This window comes from Vulpes lagopus, chromosome 2 (genome assembly GCF_018345385.1).
Source record: "Vulpes lagopus strain Blue_001 chromosome 2, ASM1834538v1, whole genome shotgun sequence".
Taxonomy (NCBI): domain Eukaryota; kingdom Metazoa; phylum Chordata; class Mammalia; order Carnivora; family Canidae; genus Vulpes; species Vulpes lagopus.
This window is the reverse complement of record NC_054825.1, coordinates 128,935,424-128,954,206: the sequence shown is the minus strand read 5'-3', so window position 1 is coordinate 128,954,206 and position 18,783 is coordinate 128,935,424. Positions and strand designations below refer to the sequence as shown.

The 18,783-nt window shown below is 43.3% G+C and overlaps 1 protein-coding gene across 17 annotated transcripts in view; it reads left to right on the top strand.

Moving 5' to 3' along the window:
* The window catches only part of LOC121484097 (aminopeptidase O (putative)), a 337,984-nt gene that overhangs the window by 284,818 nt on the left and 34,383 nt on the right, over nucleotides 1–18,783 (top strand). For 13 of the 17 annotated variants that reach the window (XR_005985940.1, XR_005985938.1, XR_005985937.1 and 10 more), the window contains exon 14: nucleotides 11,277–11,360. The exons of the other annotated variants lie outside the window; for them this stretch is intronic. Coding sequence is in view for 7 of the 13 variants with exons in the window: in XM_041742812.1 (XP_041598746.1) it covers nucleotides 11,277–11,360 (84 nt within the window). In the remaining 6 variants the exon portion in view is untranslated. The remainder of the gene's footprint in view (nucleotides 1–11,276; nucleotides 11,361–18,783) is intronic. 17 annotated transcript variants of the gene reach the window in all.

Here is an 18,783-nt window from a genome sequence, read left to right as displayed (position 1 = left end):
CTGCCCCCAGGTCAGTCACTCTTCGTCCCTGGGTTTGAGAGATGTGCCATTTTACCAGCTCCTCACGATTTTAGCACGATTCAGGTTTGCAGATTTTCTAATAGCAATTATTCTCCTTCATTTGTTAGTGATATTTTGGACATGTCAGTGCTATAAGCATCTTCTCCAGGGCCACCAGGAGGAAAAAGGTTAATTCAGCCTTTTCATGGAAGCTGAAGGAGTTAGAATTAATTTTAATTCAACTTTATTTGTAGTAACCAAGTCCACTGTTAATGGAACTACATGAATTTCTGCTCAGCCTTGCATAGGTCTCTGAGAGTTTCTTGGTCAACTATGAGTGACCCCACAGGATGGCCTGGGCTACGATGTGCCCCCCACAGGATTGATTGGGGGGCTCACTGGGGATGCTGGTTTGTGTTGCTCAAATTGTTGAAATCTAGATTGAATGAGGAATCGACTGGTGCAGGGTGGTATGTTCCCAGTTTCTACATAAAGTAAGTTTGTTTTCCTGTGTGGCACCTTTCTTGTATTTTTATTTCAGTTCAGCATGTTTAACTGCCTTTCTAGTTTTAAACCAACCTGAGCCAAGAAAATTAAGATTTTTTTTCTTGTTATAAAAGGGATACACTGTTGGGGCACCTGGATAGGCTCAGTCAGACACAACTCACTCTTAGTTTCCTTCTGCTCAAGTCATGATCTCAGGGTCCTGGGATCAAGCTCCACATCAGGCTCTGTGCTTGGTGCCGAACCTGCTGGAGATTCTCTCCCTCTCCCTCTGCTCCTCCCCCTGCTTCTGTACACGCTTCCTGTCTCTAAAATAAATAAATACAAGTGATACACTGTTTATTGGAGAAAACGTAGGAAATATAGGGAAGTGTAAAGAAGAGAATTGAAGCCTGCCTGTAATCCAGTCATCCGGAGAGCTGCTGACTCTTACTATTCTCATGTTTGTCTGTTAAGTCTCTTAGTGAAAAAAAAAAAATTATTGAAAAAGAATGGGAGTGTGTTTTGTATTTGTGACTTCAAAGATGGTTCATTCAGGCTACTTTTTATTTTTTTCTGATTAACTGAATTCACTGATTTTGAAATTCTTCCTTTTTTGGAAAGATCTGTTTTATACCTCTCATAAAAAGGTACTTGATTGACAGAGAGTACTGGAATCCTGGCTTTCCCAGGGACTTGTGTACCTTGACTAAACTCACGTGGAAACGATCTTGCACGAACCAGAGTAAACTTTTATAAATGCCGACTGTGATCCAATGTCATGATCTCACAAATGGATGGCAGAAGTGAGTGCCAAGGGCCCGGGGATTTCCTTTTACCTTTGACTTTCTACATGTGACCATTGGTGTAAAAAGTGGCAGCAGCCATGCTGTGTTTCTTCCTCTCTCAGTGTGAATCAAACAGACATCCATTTCAGGATCTGAGGGTTTGCTACCGGTTCACCTCATGACTTATGGGTTGAGCTTGCAGTCACAATATGGGAATTATGGAAGATGAACCTCTTCACCAACTAACTATGAGGCTATTTCTATTCTACTTCAAGAGTTAATGCTGAAATTGATACTCCCAACTTGTTTCTAAGGAATAGCAGTTACACAGCCTGCCTGTCTTTTCTGGCTTCTATTAAAATGCAAAAGTCTTAACTTCAGAGCAGTATAATTGAGTCCTGAAAGGGGTCATAACTGATGCTTTGCCCCTTCTTTGGTATTTTTGTTTTTTTGTGCAGCCGTGCTGGCTGCTCTGGCTGTCTTGCTGTCTACGTTGGTGAAAACCCCTCCAGAGAGGCTTTGTCCCAAGCTAGTGGAAAGTCTGGCATTTGCAGTGCTCAGTTCATCCCTGGGGTGTGCAGGCATACACCACGGGCCTGGTAGCCTTACCACACAAAGCAAATGTTGTACACAAATTTGTGCGGGTGAATAGCATTAACTCTTTTGGCAATTGATAGATTTCTCTGCATTTACCAGTACTGACTTAAATGAAATGGAGTCAGTGCATCTGTCTACTTCTGCTCTTCGTGCATCTGTTCTTTTTAGTTTAAAAGGGATGTCATGAATCTTAGGTAGGCTCTCTTTTGTCACAAACATCCAGTAGCAGGACATTCTGGTTGGGCATGCCAACCAGGGAGCCAGAACATGATGTCATATGGGTCATCATTTTAATGTGAGAAGAAAGTAAGTCCCTCAGAAATTTTTTACAGCTGATACCTGCCTGAGACCTCATCCTCCATCAAAGGCCAGGACTTTAGCTCTTTGCCCAGGCCCTGACAGTAGCCAGCTGGTGGAGCAGGAGGTCAGAGCTGCACGCTTCTGAAGGGGTATATTGGCTTCATCCCACAAGGAACCAAAGAATTGCAGAAGCTTTCCTGTGCGTCTTGAATCTTCTTTCCAGCCCAGTGTCCAGAGGGTAGGAGAATTAAAACATGGGCTTCCCAAACTGTTACGGGGTCATGTCACTAAGGATCATTTTTGGAAATATATATCCGTTCTGACAAGTGAATGCTATGTGCTCCTCCATCTTTCGACTTGTCCCAGATATCCAGAGGATTCTCCTGTTGCGGACCTTATGCCACACCAAGGGGCTCTCATGTTCCACAGCCTCCCACCCTCTCTTTTGATAACATGTGTTTGTGGTAAAGACATCTTTTTCCAGTGCTTACAGGGGGCATGAATAAATTGCTCAGTCCCCTGTAGTTTTTTTTCATACTTTGTGGTTTCTCTCATTCCATTGTGTCAACGATGATATGGAAAGGGGCCTCATCAGAAGGCACGTGTCCAAGGATATCAGGCTAATGTGTGGAGGCCCAGAAACCCTCCATTGTGACGGTGAGGGGGCTGGAAACACCCCTTGTCGTGTCTATCTGAGAAAACCCCGTTGGTCCTGACCAGCCAGAGCCAACTGCTTCTGGTAGCGTGCCCTGCCTTTTTGGGTCACCCTCTTGGCGCCAGAGGTGCACGCGCTGTCTCTCCTGGGACACCAGGCTGGCTGGGCATTGCCCAGCCGCGGGGGAGCCATTCGGCCTGACAGGAGGCCTGTCCCTTCTGGGCCAAAGTGGGCTTTTACCTCCAGGGAAACAGGCAAGCCCTACAGCACTGGTTTTAGAACATGCCTCTTGGGTATGTTTTCAGTTAAGTGAGTTCTGCCACTGAAAGGTATTTCTATTGACACAGAAGCCACAGGGTGAAATGAGGAGCTGTTTTTCTCTGTCCTCTGAGAAACAGTGATGTTCACCCTTAGGGGAGCTGTGCAGTGGGACCAGGCAGCAGAGGTGCTTTCCCCCTGGCACTTCTTGCTCGGCCTCCCCAAGGGTTCAGGCCTGGACGCGCCAGCGGCTGGCACTGACCACCAGGAAACAGTCGGTGTTACTGAGGAATAGATACACATTCCCTGAAGCTACCGGTTAAGTACGTGACTAGATCGAGTCAGGGCAAGGTGGTCTGTAGTTATTCCCACTTCTGGGCTCTGACAAAACAGCCTTACCGCTGATTTTTTTAGGTTGTGCTGCCCTGAGAGATTCCCAGGAGTCTTCACCGACTGGGAATGTGCGTGTGTGTCATGGGGTTAAGGGTTTGCTTCATATTGTGCCAAGTCCTGGAATACCTGTGTGCATTTTAGAATAGCTGTTTTGCGGGCGCCTGGGTGGCTCAGTCACACAGTGAGGCGTCGGGTCCTGATCTCAGGGTCGTGAGTTCGAGCCCCATGTTGGGCCCTCCTGTCCTTCCCCACTCTGGCCTGTGCTCTTTCTCTCTCAAAACAAAATCTTCAGAATGGCCATTTTCAGAATACCAATATGGACTTCTGAGATTTCAATTAAAAAACAGTGGAGTTGGAGGTGCACCTTACATGGTTTGAGGGAAGGTGCCTGCAACTTCAGTCAGCAGAGAAAGCTAAGGACAGCCCTACTGCGCAAGCTGCTGGTCTCCGAGGCATGTTCTCCTGCGGGAGCCAGAGATTGGCACATTCAAGGTGTCGGCCTTATGCATCCTCATTTCACCTCTTCTTTTGATACCTTTGTTCTCTTGCTAATGCTGGTCTCTCCCCAACCTGTCAGTTCAAGTGCCTCATGGCCTTGCAGTGCCTCATCTCTTACCCCCCACCTTTCCCTCCTGTACTGTCTCCTTGTTCAGTTTCCCTCTCCTTTCACTCTAGCCCAGTTGTTCTACCATAGGTGACATTAAACCGGGAGAACTTATGGGCTTACATGTATGTGTGCTCGTCTCTCCATCGATGGGCTTACATGTATGTGTGCTCATCTCTTCATCGAAGACTGAAGCACATCAGTCTTCTTGTTCACAGAGACTTACTAAAGGTACAATACCGTAACTCAAAGTTGCCCCATCTTTGGGAATGAAATGCTTGTTTAATTATATGATGCTTTAGTTAATGCTAAAGTTAGCCTACTTAACATGTCCTTCACCAAAAAGACCACGTTGGAAATACTTGACGTTCAGAAATACGAGCTTTATGTGATTCAGCAAATCACAATGCTGTTGTTTGTTTTTATTTTGTGCCATTCCAGAGATAGGAATAGAGTATGAATTACATAATGATTCTACATAGAGACATAGTAAAAATCGTATTGTATAGCCAAAAGTTAAATGCCCAAAATTCAAAAAAAATTAAAATAAAATAAATGCCCAAAATTCTGTGTGTACACCATTCAGTTTGGTATACTCTACATAAAAATTTATAATATCCAACCACCTCATTTGCTTAACCAAATAGTGGTTATAAAATGAATGTTCTCTGTCCCTGTTTTGGTGTCACCTGTGTTCAGTTCTCCCACCAAAAATGAGAAAATTGCTTTCTAGATGATCTGTTGATGACATGTCTTGCTTTGTCTTCCTTCTAGAGATTTGGTTCCAAGTCCTGACATTCATGTTGTTTTGTTCTTGATACATTTATGAAAACCTAGGTTTTCAGTTATATCTGAAACTTAGTCATATTTTTATTTCTTGCTCCAAAGTCAGGATGTAAGTAGTGATTATTTCAATTTTATTTTTACTATACTTTTGAATAACAGCTTAGACAAGTATCTTCATACAGTGGATCCTTGATAAAGGAAAAGAGGTCCAGAAACCCACAGCATCATACTTTTTCACCCCCATTTTCTCCTTCCTTGCAGTATAGGTCAATTTGATAGAATATCATCGGGATACGAAAGAACGGAACTGGTCAATACAAACCGAGTTCTCTGACAGATCACAGAAATGAGAGAATTCGATGCCATATTCCTTATAATTTGAGATGGTAAATGGGGCAGAAATGGCATGAGGGGTGAGGGTGAAACCATTTAAAAGTAAAGATGGACTTAGTATTGAAACTCTACTTGGGTATTAATAATTTCCTCCTTAAGCCATATACTGGGGCCTGTGAGGCCTTTTTTGGCTCCTCAGTTTTCCTGTGGCTAAAGGAACTTGTTTGGAAGATGTAAATATCCTCATGTTTTTTAATGGAGAAAGGTTGGAACAATTATGCTTTCAATTCTGATCAACTGACAGTACTTGATTTGACATGAGCCACACTCAAGAGAAAGCACATACTGTTGCGGTGATGTAATATGGATCTCTAGAAAGAGGAGCTTGATGAGCAGGCCTTGCTTTGATTCTAGCTAATGGTTGGATTGGATTGATTGATATGTTTCTGGTTTTGTTATGAACCTAGGAGAGAAGTGGGAAGACATCCTATACTTCTAGCATTTTATTTAATAATTTGGAAGAAAAACATTTCTAACAGGAATCACACATCATTTTTTTCCTGAAACTGGACATTAATTATTGATATATTTTTAAAATCTGCCCCAATTATGCATCCTGTGGGCACAGTCAGTAACCAGAGCTAACAGTTCGTCTCAAGTTGAGGACCAGTAGTATGAATGTCTTGAAGATCTAAACAGTAGTAACTCTCTAAGGAATTTCCTTTGTACTGGCACTTTGCTGTTTTTTAAAATTAATACCTTTGACACCAGATTCATATAATATATTTTTTAAGAAATTGCTGCATGGCATAGCTGGTCTATCAGTAAGACAAGTTGCCTCTTCATCATTCATTCACCCAGACTCACTTCCTACCACACACTTTTAGATGCTTCATCCAGAAAGTGAGTATGAGAGATGGCAGACCTCAGAGAGGGAGAAGCTGCTATGATATTGGTCACAGTGAGTTTTCTCTTATATGAAGGATTGTACAAATATTCCCATTTTAAATCTCCCCAGATTTTTGCTGTCTAGTAATTGAGAGGTCTGTAAGAATTCTTGCTGTATTCAAGGGTTCCTATATAAGGATGCACCTGTGATTCTCTGCGAGCACATTTCCTGTAAGTCTAAGCTTCTCTAAGCTTGAAGGCAGTTGGAATCTTCCAGTGCTTGCTTTTTCAAGATCTTTACCACTGGTTTCTCCAAAGGACATTTTAATTTAGTTATTTGAAAATATGAATTACAATCTTTTGATTTTATTATTTGAAGTTGTAATTCATGAAGATGAAATTTATCTTTATCTGGTAGACCCTACTTGCTTTCAGTGCTCACCAATGAAAAAAAAAATCCTAAGTTTTAAATAAAACTCTCAGAGCAGCAACCCATAAAATGACAGGAATCATAATGGAAGGTGGGGGAATGTCTTTCATCCCTCATAAATATATTTAATCTTTTTGTAGAAAGCTTTCCTTGCTCCCTAATTATCTTAAATACATTATTGGCCGTAAAATAAAATATGTATTTACTTGCTCTTAAAAACAACAGTGTGGCGTTGCATGCCTTTCAGCAGGTATCAGAATGGTGGGGATTTTTTGTTTTTTGTTTTTTAACCTGGGGAAAACGCTAGTTTGTTTCACATGTCACCGGACATGACATGACTGAAATGGGGAGGAAAGCTGTCCTGTGAAATCCATGTTTGACCTGGAGATGCCAGACTTGAAGTCAGCCAGAGGGCGGGGACGGGGCCGGGGGCGGGGGGGGGGGGGGTGTTTAGATCTCTCCTCTAAGGGGAGATTTCAGGGCCCTTAGATCTCCTCCTTCCAGCCTGACCTCACACTCACCTTAGCAGTCAGGGCTTTGAATGTCATCCCTTGCCAGTTCACCTGTGAGGGGATCAGATACTCATTGCAGTTTGGCAGGTCATGCATTCTGAATGTGCCACTAGCAGAAAGTGGTAGCATCTATTAAACTCTGCATTTGAAGCATGCTTCTGTTCAGTATGAACATCACAGATGTGTGAGGTGTCACCAGCCTAATTGTGGGCATGAAAATTGTAGAGGACCCATAGAGGCTTTCAGAGTTCTTTACCAACATGACTTCAGAACGGTGTTGGTAATTTGGCTATGAATAACTATTTTTTGAGGTTTCAGGAATAATGTATTTTTTCATCTGCCTGTTTGCCTTTATTGTGACTTGAAAAAAGAGATTTTCCTTTATCATTCTCTAACCATTTTATCTTAGGAAATTTTTCTGAAGTCATCCTCATTTATTTTACTAGAAGTCCTATTGGAGTTCATTGATAGAAATGATAAGCTCTGCAAATAACTATGGAAGATATTTTTGTCCTTGGCACCTAAAAGTCATCAGGAGTACTGCCACATTCGATATAAAGGGTATGCGGGGTTTTATTGTTTGAGATTATGGTATAAAAAACACAGCATCTTGGGTACCAAAACTTGATGAATTCAGGTGTTCTACAAGATTTAACTTGCATTTTTTCCCCTGTGATATTCGCATTTCTTCTCTACTCCTCAGTTTGTGGGGTAAATAAGGCATCATCTTTGTTCTGGGCACAGTGCCTCTAGGAGATTGCCTAGGAACTGGGACAGAGCATTTTAGGATGGTTAAACGTCCAGTCTGCTAAACTAGAAAGCCCACAAGTGCTGTTCTTTTCATCTGCCCTCTCTGCAAGCCTTCAGACACACTTGGAAGTGCTTAGTCCGAGAACTATGGCAACATGTTAAGTGATTTATCTGCATAGTGTAGCCCATTACCTGGCAGAACAAGCTCACAAATCCCTAACGGTTATCTGGCTTCACTTGCTGATTTATAGTGATTCTGACCAGGGTTCTGACTGAGCCGCCACTTGCAGAATGTGGCCCAGGAGTGTAGTGACATGCTGGGGAGTGTTGGCACCTCAGATTTGTACAAAATACATGGAGCTCTTTAGGTGAAAGTTGCTCAGTGTGGGGAATACTTTTATGTGAGAAACCTCCCCTCCATCCATTCTCGCTGTGTGTCAAACAAGTTCTCTGCCATTCAGGCCTGTATCTCTCACATGGCTACACATGTGTACACATGTGTACTTTCCTGACACAGGAGAGGGACATAATGCACTGAGGCATTAAGTGCATTCAGACAGGGTGAAGAAAACACTGATTTCTCTCATTGAAAGTGATGGAATAACTAAACCACGCTCCCTAGAAGACTAGATACCATCAACCTTGAATGACAGAGATAGATAGGAATGAGCCCAGCCCAGAGCGTGGTTGGGAGAACATGATGTTTCCAGCAGCTGCAATTTAGCATGCATCAGGCTGTGAATTCTTCTGTGCTTTGGTTTCTAGGCAACTTGCACAAATTTTTAAATCTGAATATAAACATATACACACACTTCCTCCCTCTCCTCCCCAATCAAAAAAGCTCTGTATAAAATGATAGCCTAAAGATATAATCCTTGTTTGCCACAACTCTGAGTGATTACAGCAAACAAACCCAGGCCACTACCTGGCTATGTAGAAATTCTGGTGTTTAAATCTAGGAAATGAAGATTTCTTTTGTTGCAATATGACCAATATTTCCACAGTACAAACAAACTGGGTATTTTGCCTCCAAGTTCCCCTGCAAGAGAAGGGATATCTTCATGGAAATGGTTTCTGTTGTTAAGGGATATGTCTTTTCCTGTATTTTTAATTATTCCTGCATTAAGATTGTTAGAAGTTGTAGATCTCCTTATTGACAGCAGCAAGTTTTGTCGCTGAATGGGTCCTGCACGCTTGTCTCCCCTTTTCCTGAACTGACTCTCAGGACTCCTAGAATCCTGTTTGGATGGATCAGTGCCTCCACTGCCCCTGGGAGGGAGATGATAGGAGCAGTCCCAGAGCTGGGGTGGCTTACAGTTGCTGTTGGAGATTTGGACTTGAAGATAACTGTGGAGAGTTTATAGACCGAGGCAGGTTTAATTAAGTTGCCAATAAATCTGGCAATCTACGTGATCTTGTTAGACCAGGCACTGTTTAGATTTATGTGGAGAGCTACCAGCTCTAGGTTTGAAAGCAGGGTTAGTGTGGATCCACTGGACAGACAGAAGTTGAATGGGACACCTGTGGGGATTTGTCCAAGGCCTTTAAATACTTAATAGTATAATGGCATGGAGCGTGGGAGGGTATCTGCCAGGCTGCTTTATGCGCTTTGGGAGTCTGTATCTTGAGGACTGTGGATCATTTGGGAAAGGTCCAAATAAAGGTAATACTAGAGGTTTAAAAGTAAGGTTTATGAGAAAATTTTTTAAAAATTGGATTTCTTGGGGATCCCTGGTGGCGCAGCAGTTTGGTGCCTGCCTTTGGCCCAGGGCGCGATCCTGGAGACCCTGGATAGAATCCCACATCGGGCTCCCGGTACATGGAGCCTGCCTCTGCCTGTGTCTCTGTCTCTCTGTCTCTCTCTCTCTCTCTCTCTCTCTGTGTGTGTGTGTGTGTGTGTGTGTGTGTGTGACTATCATAAATAAATAAATAAATAAATAAATAAATAAATATTTAAAAAAAAATTGGATTTCTTCTGTCCAGTAGCTGCAACGGTCAGGACTTTGGGGATTAGCTGGCAGTGGGGTTCTAGCCTTTGTGCCTCTAGACAGACAAGTCACTTGAGTGCACTCTATTGTAATGAGGAAGTCAGACATCCTGCCATCTTTGTTTTTTTCCTGAATTTAGAGGTGTTCACAAGATACTCTTTTTTCACAGCACAAAATAAAGTGACTTAAATTGCACTTGGTGGGGTTAAGAATCATATTTTTGCAAATAATCAATGTATTACTAATAGAAACAGTTAATAATTCATATATTTTTACATGGCTCTGTCTTCAGTGCTAATTATTTGTGGCTTCACTAAAAACTGGGTCACATTTCAAGTAAGTCCTATCCTACAATCAAAACACAACATTTTACTTTAAAAATACTTCTAAAAGGCTTTTAGGGCAGGCTGTACAACAGAAGCAACTTAGGAGTTTACTAATTTGTTTACCCCTGCTCTGGACATGGTGTTTGTCATTGCCATTCATTCATTTTTCATGTTACTACTTTTTAAAGATCTTTACAGTAGCCACTGGTTTATCCACCATCAAGAACAATGATCTGTAACAGCGGACTAAATAAGATTGGTGATACTATTTTTTATTTCTGAGTTTGTGAAAACAGTTTTCAGGATATTAAATTTTTATAGTTTTATGATTGATATATTTCCTTTTCCCATAGAACTAAAGCATGTTAAGGATGCCATTTTAATTTAATTCTGGGAGTATAATAAGAATAGCATCAGGGGCATGTAGGAAGGGCTAGAAGTGGAAACCCAGGCCTTGTTAACTCTCCTCATTCACCAGCAGCAGCAGGTGGAGGGTGGTTTCTCCTGAGCCCCAGAGGACTGCAAGAGGGGAGAGGAAACCAGGGTCAGGCAACTTTGAGGCCACAGCTTACCCAGTGAGCTCTGCTTCCCCGAGCCCTTCCCACAGGCTTGTGCCTTTCCGATAGGAATCATCCCTACGTAATCAACAGCCGTTACTTCCCTGTGCTTTGTAAAATTTAATGCCCAGCCTCCTCTGGGTTTTTCCCCCCTTTAGAATTACACTGCTATCAGGAATGATTTTCTGAGAACTAGAGACCAAGGAGGGCTGTATTTCACCAGGTGCAATTCTGCTAATAAAATGGATGGTCAGGGACACCTGGGTAGTTCAGTTGGTTAAGCCTCCGATTCTGGATTCTGGCTCAGGTCATGATCTCAGGGTGATGGGGTCCAGCCCTGTGTTGAGCTCCATGCTCAGTGTAGAGTCTGCCTGAGATGCTTTCTCTCTGCCCCTCTCCCCACCTGTGTGTGTGCTCTCTCTCCCTCTCTCAAATTAATTTTAAAAATCTTTAAAAAAAAAAAGATCAAACACTAAGCCAAGTTTAATTTCCAGCCTTAGATCACTGTACAGCGATATGATAAGTACTTTATTCTAAAGGAAAAATATCATGGCCCCGGGCATAGGTGTGTTACATTTTGGGTTGCCTCCCACTGCTTGAGGCTGCACATTTTCCATTTCTTCTCCAGAACCTGTCTCCATCCCTGAGATTAGAGAGAAGAACACAGAGCTTTCCTTCACTTCTGACCAGGTGCTCCAAGAGACATCTACTGGTGAGGCATGCTTTCCCATTCTCTCGTTCCCTTTCGGTTACATGTTCATGGAGGTGAGGCCATTCATGACTGAACTACCCCCACCTCAGCCTTCCTCTTTAACTGGGGGGACGGGTGGCAAGGTCTTAATTTTGATATGATCCTCGCTCCTCTCATCCAGTTCAGTTCCACAGACATAATGCCAAAAGAGACCCAAAGATATTAAAAACATTGACCCAAGTGAGGTACACTTGGAAAGAATTGCTTTTTTAATATAGGACATGACAAAGAATTGCCCTTCCTCCCCCAGTGAAGAGTTTGCTTGGAAAAATAAAGCTGGTTAATTGTTTCTCCTTGGAAAACATAATAGTGTGAACTTTGGAAAACATCATAATCAGGCAATTCCATGATAAAGTCTGTGCATCGTGAACAAAAGAAAGCAGTGGCACTGATCTTGGGGACACATGGATTGCTCCAGCCTCTTAGCCCTTCCTCCTCCAAACGCAGGGCCCTGTGCTGTTCAGGAACTTGGCCAGGTTTAGCACATCTTGGGAGTGAAAGAAGACTCCCCCCAACAACATTGTACCCCTTAAATACTGGAGGAAATAGCCCCAGGAAAAAGAGTGATTTGTGCTAGAAAAATAGAAAATGCAGGGAACTATTCAGAAATAAGTTTGTGCTTTCAATCAATTACAATGTCGTAATGTAAAATCTGACATGGCCCAGTTGTAATTGCAGTGCTGTGTATCCCGAGTCCTCAGCTGTGTATGTTTGGGGGCGGGGGGGGACACTTCAAAAAACTACAATAAACTGGGCTGTGATCTCACCATATGTGTTGAATTGAACACAACTCTTCTGCTTTTAATGAAGACTTTAGCCTTTAGGGGTAAATAAAACATCACTAAACAAGGATGGCCTGAATATTTTTTACTGGCTGTAATAATTAAAGCCATGAAGAAGGTGGTGGGGTTATGTTACTTATTAACTTGAATCGCTCTTATATTTGATCAAGACGTGGTTGCCCATGGCGTTTTGTTTCATGTTTGTCCTTTGTTTCATTGACATGCCCTGCCCTGGCCTCCATGGCACTATAAAAGCAGTGAAGCAGTTAGGAACCAGACCCAAAAGGGCTTTTAGACCTCCTATCCAGATTTCTTCTCAGCTCAGCCTGGATGACCCCAACAAACTTCTCAGCCCCTAAATCAAGCCTGAAATTCTCTATGAAGCTGTGTACTTGGGGACGAGGGGAGGGACCCGGAAGAAAGTCTTCCCTTAGAAGGAAACCAATCAGAGTGCAGGTGTGGCTGAGAGTCTTTAAAGGATGTTTTTATTTTCCTCACATGTTAAGCAGCAATGGGGTTGATTGTAAGACGAATTTGGAACCCAGATGTATTAGTTTCCTATTGCTGTAATAGATTATCACTAATTCTGGGACTTAACACAGATTTATGATCTATAGTATCTGGAGGTAAGATGTGCAAAATCAATCTCACTGGGCTAACCTCAAGGTGTCAGCAGGCTTTTTGTCCCTTTCTGGAGGCTCTGTGGGAGAATCTGCTTCCTCGCCTGTTCAGCTTCCAGAGGTCCCTACAGTTCTTGACTTATGGCTCCTACCTCCACCTTCAAAACCAGCAAGGCTGGGCCAGTCCTTCTCACACTGCTCTCTGGTTCTCTGTTCCCTGCCTGCCTTCTTCACTTATAAAAGGACCTTGTGATTACATTGGGCTCACTTGGATAATCCAGGATCATCCCATCTCTAAATTGGCCGATTAACAACCTTAATTCTCCTTTGCCAGGTAACCTAACGTACTCACAGGTTCCAGGGATTGGGACATGACCATTATCCTGCTTACCACACTAGAGGTAAAGGTTAGTGAATTGGGAGTTCATAAGGTTAGATAGTAGACAGATACAGGCTGTGTAGCATTAGAAATGCGTTTTCGGGGCTCCTGGATGGCTTAAGAGGCAGCCACCTCTTGATTTTGGCTCAGGTCATGATCTCAGAGTCCTGAGTCTCTTAAGCTCAGTGGAGAGTCCCCTTCAGGATTCTCTCCCTCTGCCCCTTCCCCTGAGCATACATGTTCTCCTTTTCTTTCTCTCTCAAATAAATGAATCTTTTTTTTTTTAAAGTGGGTTTTCATAGCTTCTTACTAAGGTTTCTTATAACTACTATCTGTAAAAATTACATATATATGTACATGTACACACGGTATAACAGTAGAAAAGGTCATCCGTATTTTTGGCTTAAATGAGTTCCTATTTTACTATATATATATAGATATATACTATATCTAATGTCAGTTACTGAATATAAAGAGAAATTTTAAGTCTGACATACAAATATTTATAATTTTAGTTTTGGGGAAAATGGCATTTCTCTATTCAAAAGAATGATCCAATTATATTTTTATTGACTTAAGAATAATTGAATTAATTTTTTGTGCTTTAATTTATTAACACCTAACTTCACAGGAAAACCTCCAAGAAAAATGATAGTCTATTTTTAACACTATAAACATCCTTTTTGGTGCTCACATCTGTAAAAATTTTACATAGTTTTAGGCATTTTTTGTGTCTTACGTGGCTTTTGTGCGTCCCCTTTACCCAGCCATCTCTTGTAAGGCTCTGGGTGGTGTGTGCTCATGTTTGCAATGCCATGGCAAAGTCAACTGAGATCACAAGTGTTTGAAGTTCTCTGGGAGAAAAGTACCGTCTGTATTTGCATAAAGCAGAGCTGCAGTGGTTAAGCTGTCAACAGCTTCCTAGTAGAAAATGTCCCTGAAGTAGATATTACATTTACCTGTAATGGCTTTCTTTGCCTGTGAAATTAATGGTGTAAGGCTTTAAAAAAAAAAAAAGTATATTTCACTTGTTGATCCTATTGTAACAGATTTTCATCATTTTACTTACTAAAATCAGTGCTAATGGGCACAAGATTGAAACTTTGATCTTGCTACAAGACAGGTTACATTAATTCCAAATTGGCTGTGCTGGGTGCTGGAAGTGGGGAGATTGAAAGAAAAGACAGTGGCCTTCCAGGAGATCAGACACACTGTCATTGTGCACAGCTAGCACTTAGATGGGTGACAGAATAAAGCCCAGAAAGCATGAGTTGTTGCTGGAAGAATTCTTGAAAAAGGTAGCCGCTGAAGTGATTAGGAGAATCAGAGGGCAGACCAGGTTGGCATTAGCAATTCCTATCAGTTTGAGTGCAGAAAAAAGTCTGAAGGGTTGAGAGGATTGGAACTGAAACAGTGTATTGAATGATACACATTGGGGCATTACAGGCCACTGTATCAGAGAACAGAGGGGAGAGAAGGCCTGGATCAGAGTTGTACATAATCAAAACTGTCCCGGTGGGGGTGGACATGTGGGTCTGTAATCCAGCTCCCGCGGGCACAAAGAGAGCGAGGCGCCGCAGGGAGGGTGGGGAACGGAGAGCTGCTGTGGCGGCAGCTGGTTTACCATGGTGGGTACTTGGGTAGGGTCACCGGCGTCAGTAACCACAGTGGGTCCCTGAGGACCGTGCAGGAGGGTGGGCCGTTGTGAATTCATGCCCAGGACCAGAGTGGGTCCTTATCCCGACAGCGCGCCCACAATTTCCTGATGCCCTTGAGAGCTGGGTAGAGTATTTTGGGATTGGAGACGACGAAGTCGCAGTGTTACTGCCCAAGGTCACTAGGTGAGTAGACCCGGGTTCTGGGTGACTTAACAGCTCAAGGTGCCCCTACTGCCTGGTGTTTGTATTCAGAGGGAGGGACGCTGTTTTTAGAGAGGCGGTCTCACCCCGGCACCAGTCAAGAGACCCCGGTCGGGATGCGGCCCTGTGACACCCGCGGGGCTGGGGGCGGGGCCGGGGCACCGCCCCCTCGGTGGGAGCCCGGCGCCCCGCGCCCCGCCCGCGCCCTCCGCAGGGTGACCCCTGCGCCCTGTGCCCCGCGTGGACTGCGAGGTCGCCCTGACACCGCGCGGGAGCGGACCCGATCTGGGGCTTGGCGGCGGGCGCGGGGAAGTCTCGGGCGGGGAGGACGAACACGACTTGCTTCGGTGGAAACTTTCTTGGGTTAGGCGCTCTCGAGGCTTTAGATCCAGGCACTTAAGCACTCCTGGGAGTCCCTAAATGCCTCTTGTTGTTCGTCTTCCCGTTGGGGCCTGCCTGCGCCTTCCTGGTGGGCCCTGGTGCTCGCTTCCCCAGGCGCAGGGCTTCTCGCTTATGATGGAGAGATCGCGCGCGCTCGCCCCGGCCCCGGCCCCGGCCCCGGCCCCGGCCCCTAGAGCTTTGTTCAGCCACTGATCGCTGCGCAACCGCCGTAGTCTCCGGAGGGCTAGGTGCTTTACTCCCCCCCACCCCAACCCTTCCTAATCTGTTGTCCTTGTGCTTCCAATTAGATCATTCTTTGCTTTTCAGAGACAAACGTGCTCCAGGGACAGAGGTCAGTGTAGTTCTACCCGTCTTTAAACTTAAGTGAAGCTGGTTGAGAGCATGGAGGGAGACCCTTGTATTTAGGGCAGCACGCTGGGCGGGCCCTGTGGAATTGATAGTGGCATTTGGGGATTTGTTTTTGAAAAGCCTCGGCAAGGTGTCACTGCCCGTGCTTTGAGGAGAGGTGGGAGTGCTCTGTGCTGCGCTGGTGGGTCCGTAGCGCTGGCCGGCAGGAGACTGGCTCCACTTAGGAAAGTGGTGGTGGGGGGGGGGCAGGTTTCCTAGATATGGCTTCTTTAAAAAAATAAAAATCATAATAATAATTTCATGGGGTAGGGCTATTGATATGACTTCCAAAGGGGAAATGGTAACTCTAATGATAGCTTGAGCAAGTAGTATTGGAATCAACGGGAAATGAAATCTCTGATGCTGAAAACTCTATCTTCAGTGGAGATACTTTTGTGATGGTATGTGATATTTTATCTTAACTCTTGGTTTTTACCTTTCAATTTAAAACAAAATTGCAAAAAAAAAATTGCAGGTTTGACCTACAGCTTGACAGTGGCTTTTTGCTTTTAAAAGTAAATGTTAAAATAAGTTTGTCAGCGATGAGGCTGATAAACAGCATGGGTGTGTGGCTGTTAGATGTTTACCTTTACAAAGCATTTTGATGTATTTTGTAAAATTTCTTTATTGTCTGTCTCAGAGTATTTTATTATCTGAAGGGAAATAACATGGGTTTTTTTCATACTGAAGCTTTTAAAAGTTACACTGAATTATTTTTATGTTCTTACGCATTTGAAAACGTGCGTAAAGCTCATTAATGTTCTTAACATTTAAAGGGAGCGGTTCTGTCTTGTACACAAAGAGATTAACCTAGCTAAGAAAGACTTTAACGCCATTTAAAGATTTAGATGTTGATTTAGTGGGGAATTTTGGAAGGATAAGTTTGGGGGAAATATATTTTCTCTGAAGGAGTTTTCTCCCTATGTCTCAGTTGCTCACTATGTTTATTTCATTTGCAGAACAAATATTTGGAAGTCCTTTCTCTATTTTTATGTCCCAGGCACCTGGTCTTCTTAGTTTAAGCATTTAAGAATATCATCTTATTTTCAGGGCTTTCACCTTTTAAAAAAGTTAAATACATTAGAGTTTGAAAGTGTTCCCATTTGGTTTCAGTTGCTTCTTGTTTTCTACTTGTTTTAACTTGAAGTTAGCTGATTTTCTTATTAAAAGTGATTAACTTTTTAAATGATTACTACAGTGAAACTAAATTGTGTTCAGATATCTGTCCTATTAGCATCTAGAGAGGCAAACAGCTGCCAAACAAAAATCCCATTTTGTAATGAACTAAGGTACTAAATTCATTTTTTATAAGGTGAACAGTTAAGATTTCCTTCATTTAAAAATGGAGAAATTTTCATGCATATCCTAGTAAATGCATGGAATGGAACTAAAAGCTGTACTTACCTGAAATTTTTAAAAACTTAAAATCTATTTGGTGAAAGATAATTGAAAGGGGAAGAGATGTATAAGACATCTTTTGTGCAGCATTTTGGTATTGGCTGTTTTTATTATTTCTCTACTCCAGTAGTTCACTGCCTTTTTTTTTTTTCCAAATCTTTCACATAAACTTCTGAGTATTCACTAATTCTTCTGAAATGGATGCAGATTGCTTTAAAGATCAAGCCAGTACTGGATGGTAAAGTAAGAAGGGACTGTTTTATTTTTCTAACGCATTTTATGGTTATAATTTTACTCATTCTGAAAATTCTAGTGTACATTTAAAATTAGAACAAAGAGTTTAATACCCAGAAGAGCTGTGAATGGACTCATAATTTTCTAGGGAAAGCAGGCCTGATCACATCCCTTTCTGAGGGTTCCTTGGACTTGGGGCCATATTTATCTTTCTGGTTTTATTATGATGTATATCTATCTTTAAGATATGCCTTATTCTTGATAAGTAAATCTCCTCAAATCTTTGAAATATTCTGGGTGATGGTGGTTGCAATTTTTGATTTTCTTGTTGGAATCTCTTCTGGTGACCTTTATCTATTGGGATTGCTGTCAGATTGGCAGCAAGAGTAGCGTGTTGTGTGCTGTCGAAATATTCTGGTTGTTTCCGGTGAAGGTGCAAGTCGTTAGGCATTAAAGCTGTTCTTATACCTAGGGAACTGAATGCTGGAGTGTGGTGTTTTTCTCCTTGGACCGGCAGGTAGCCATTGAGCTGATGTTACTGTGAACAATTAGCAACCTCCACCCCTACTAGTTAAGAATTGTGCAGATCGCTTACTAGAAAGATGCCCTGGGTAGTTTGTTTGCCTTTTAGTCATGTAATTTATAAACTGTAAGAAAACAGTCCTCCCACATCTCTGTACGCCTCATGTATTCCTCCAAGTGATCTAGAAACATTAATTCTGCAGGAGGGACTAAACTTACAAGTTTAATATATATTTTTTAAACAGTGGTTTTTCTTTTTTCTTTGTTATGTGTAGCTGGCGTGTGTTGGTGTTTTTCCATAGAAATGCTGATATGCTTGTGAAGGGGCATGTCTACCACAGGTTAAACTTTTTTAAGTACAACGTGCAATGGGAGAGTCTTCACATTTTGTCAATTAGAGGAAAAATGCTACACCTATGACTGCCTTTGTTCTCAAAGCCACTTGAATTGCAGGCTGTGTTGGGACTGGTTTGTACATTGTTTAACTGCTGAGACTAAGACTTCTAATTAGAGTAATTGCCGGGTAAGAGCGGACTGGCGGGGCGGGGCGGGGGCCAGGGGTGTGGTCGGGCCTGGGCGCCGCGCGCCTGGAACGCCGGCCCGGCTGGCGGCGGGGGGCGGGGCGGGGCGGGGCGCGGCGCGGCGCGGCGCGGGGGGCGGGGCGCGGCGCGGCGCGGCGCGGGGGGCGGGGCGCGCGCGGCCGGGCCGAAGACACCGGCGGGCGCCGGGGCAGTCGGAGCGGACTCCAGGCTCGGCCCGCGCCCCGACGGCAGCCTCCGTAAGTAAGACTTCCCGCCCCGC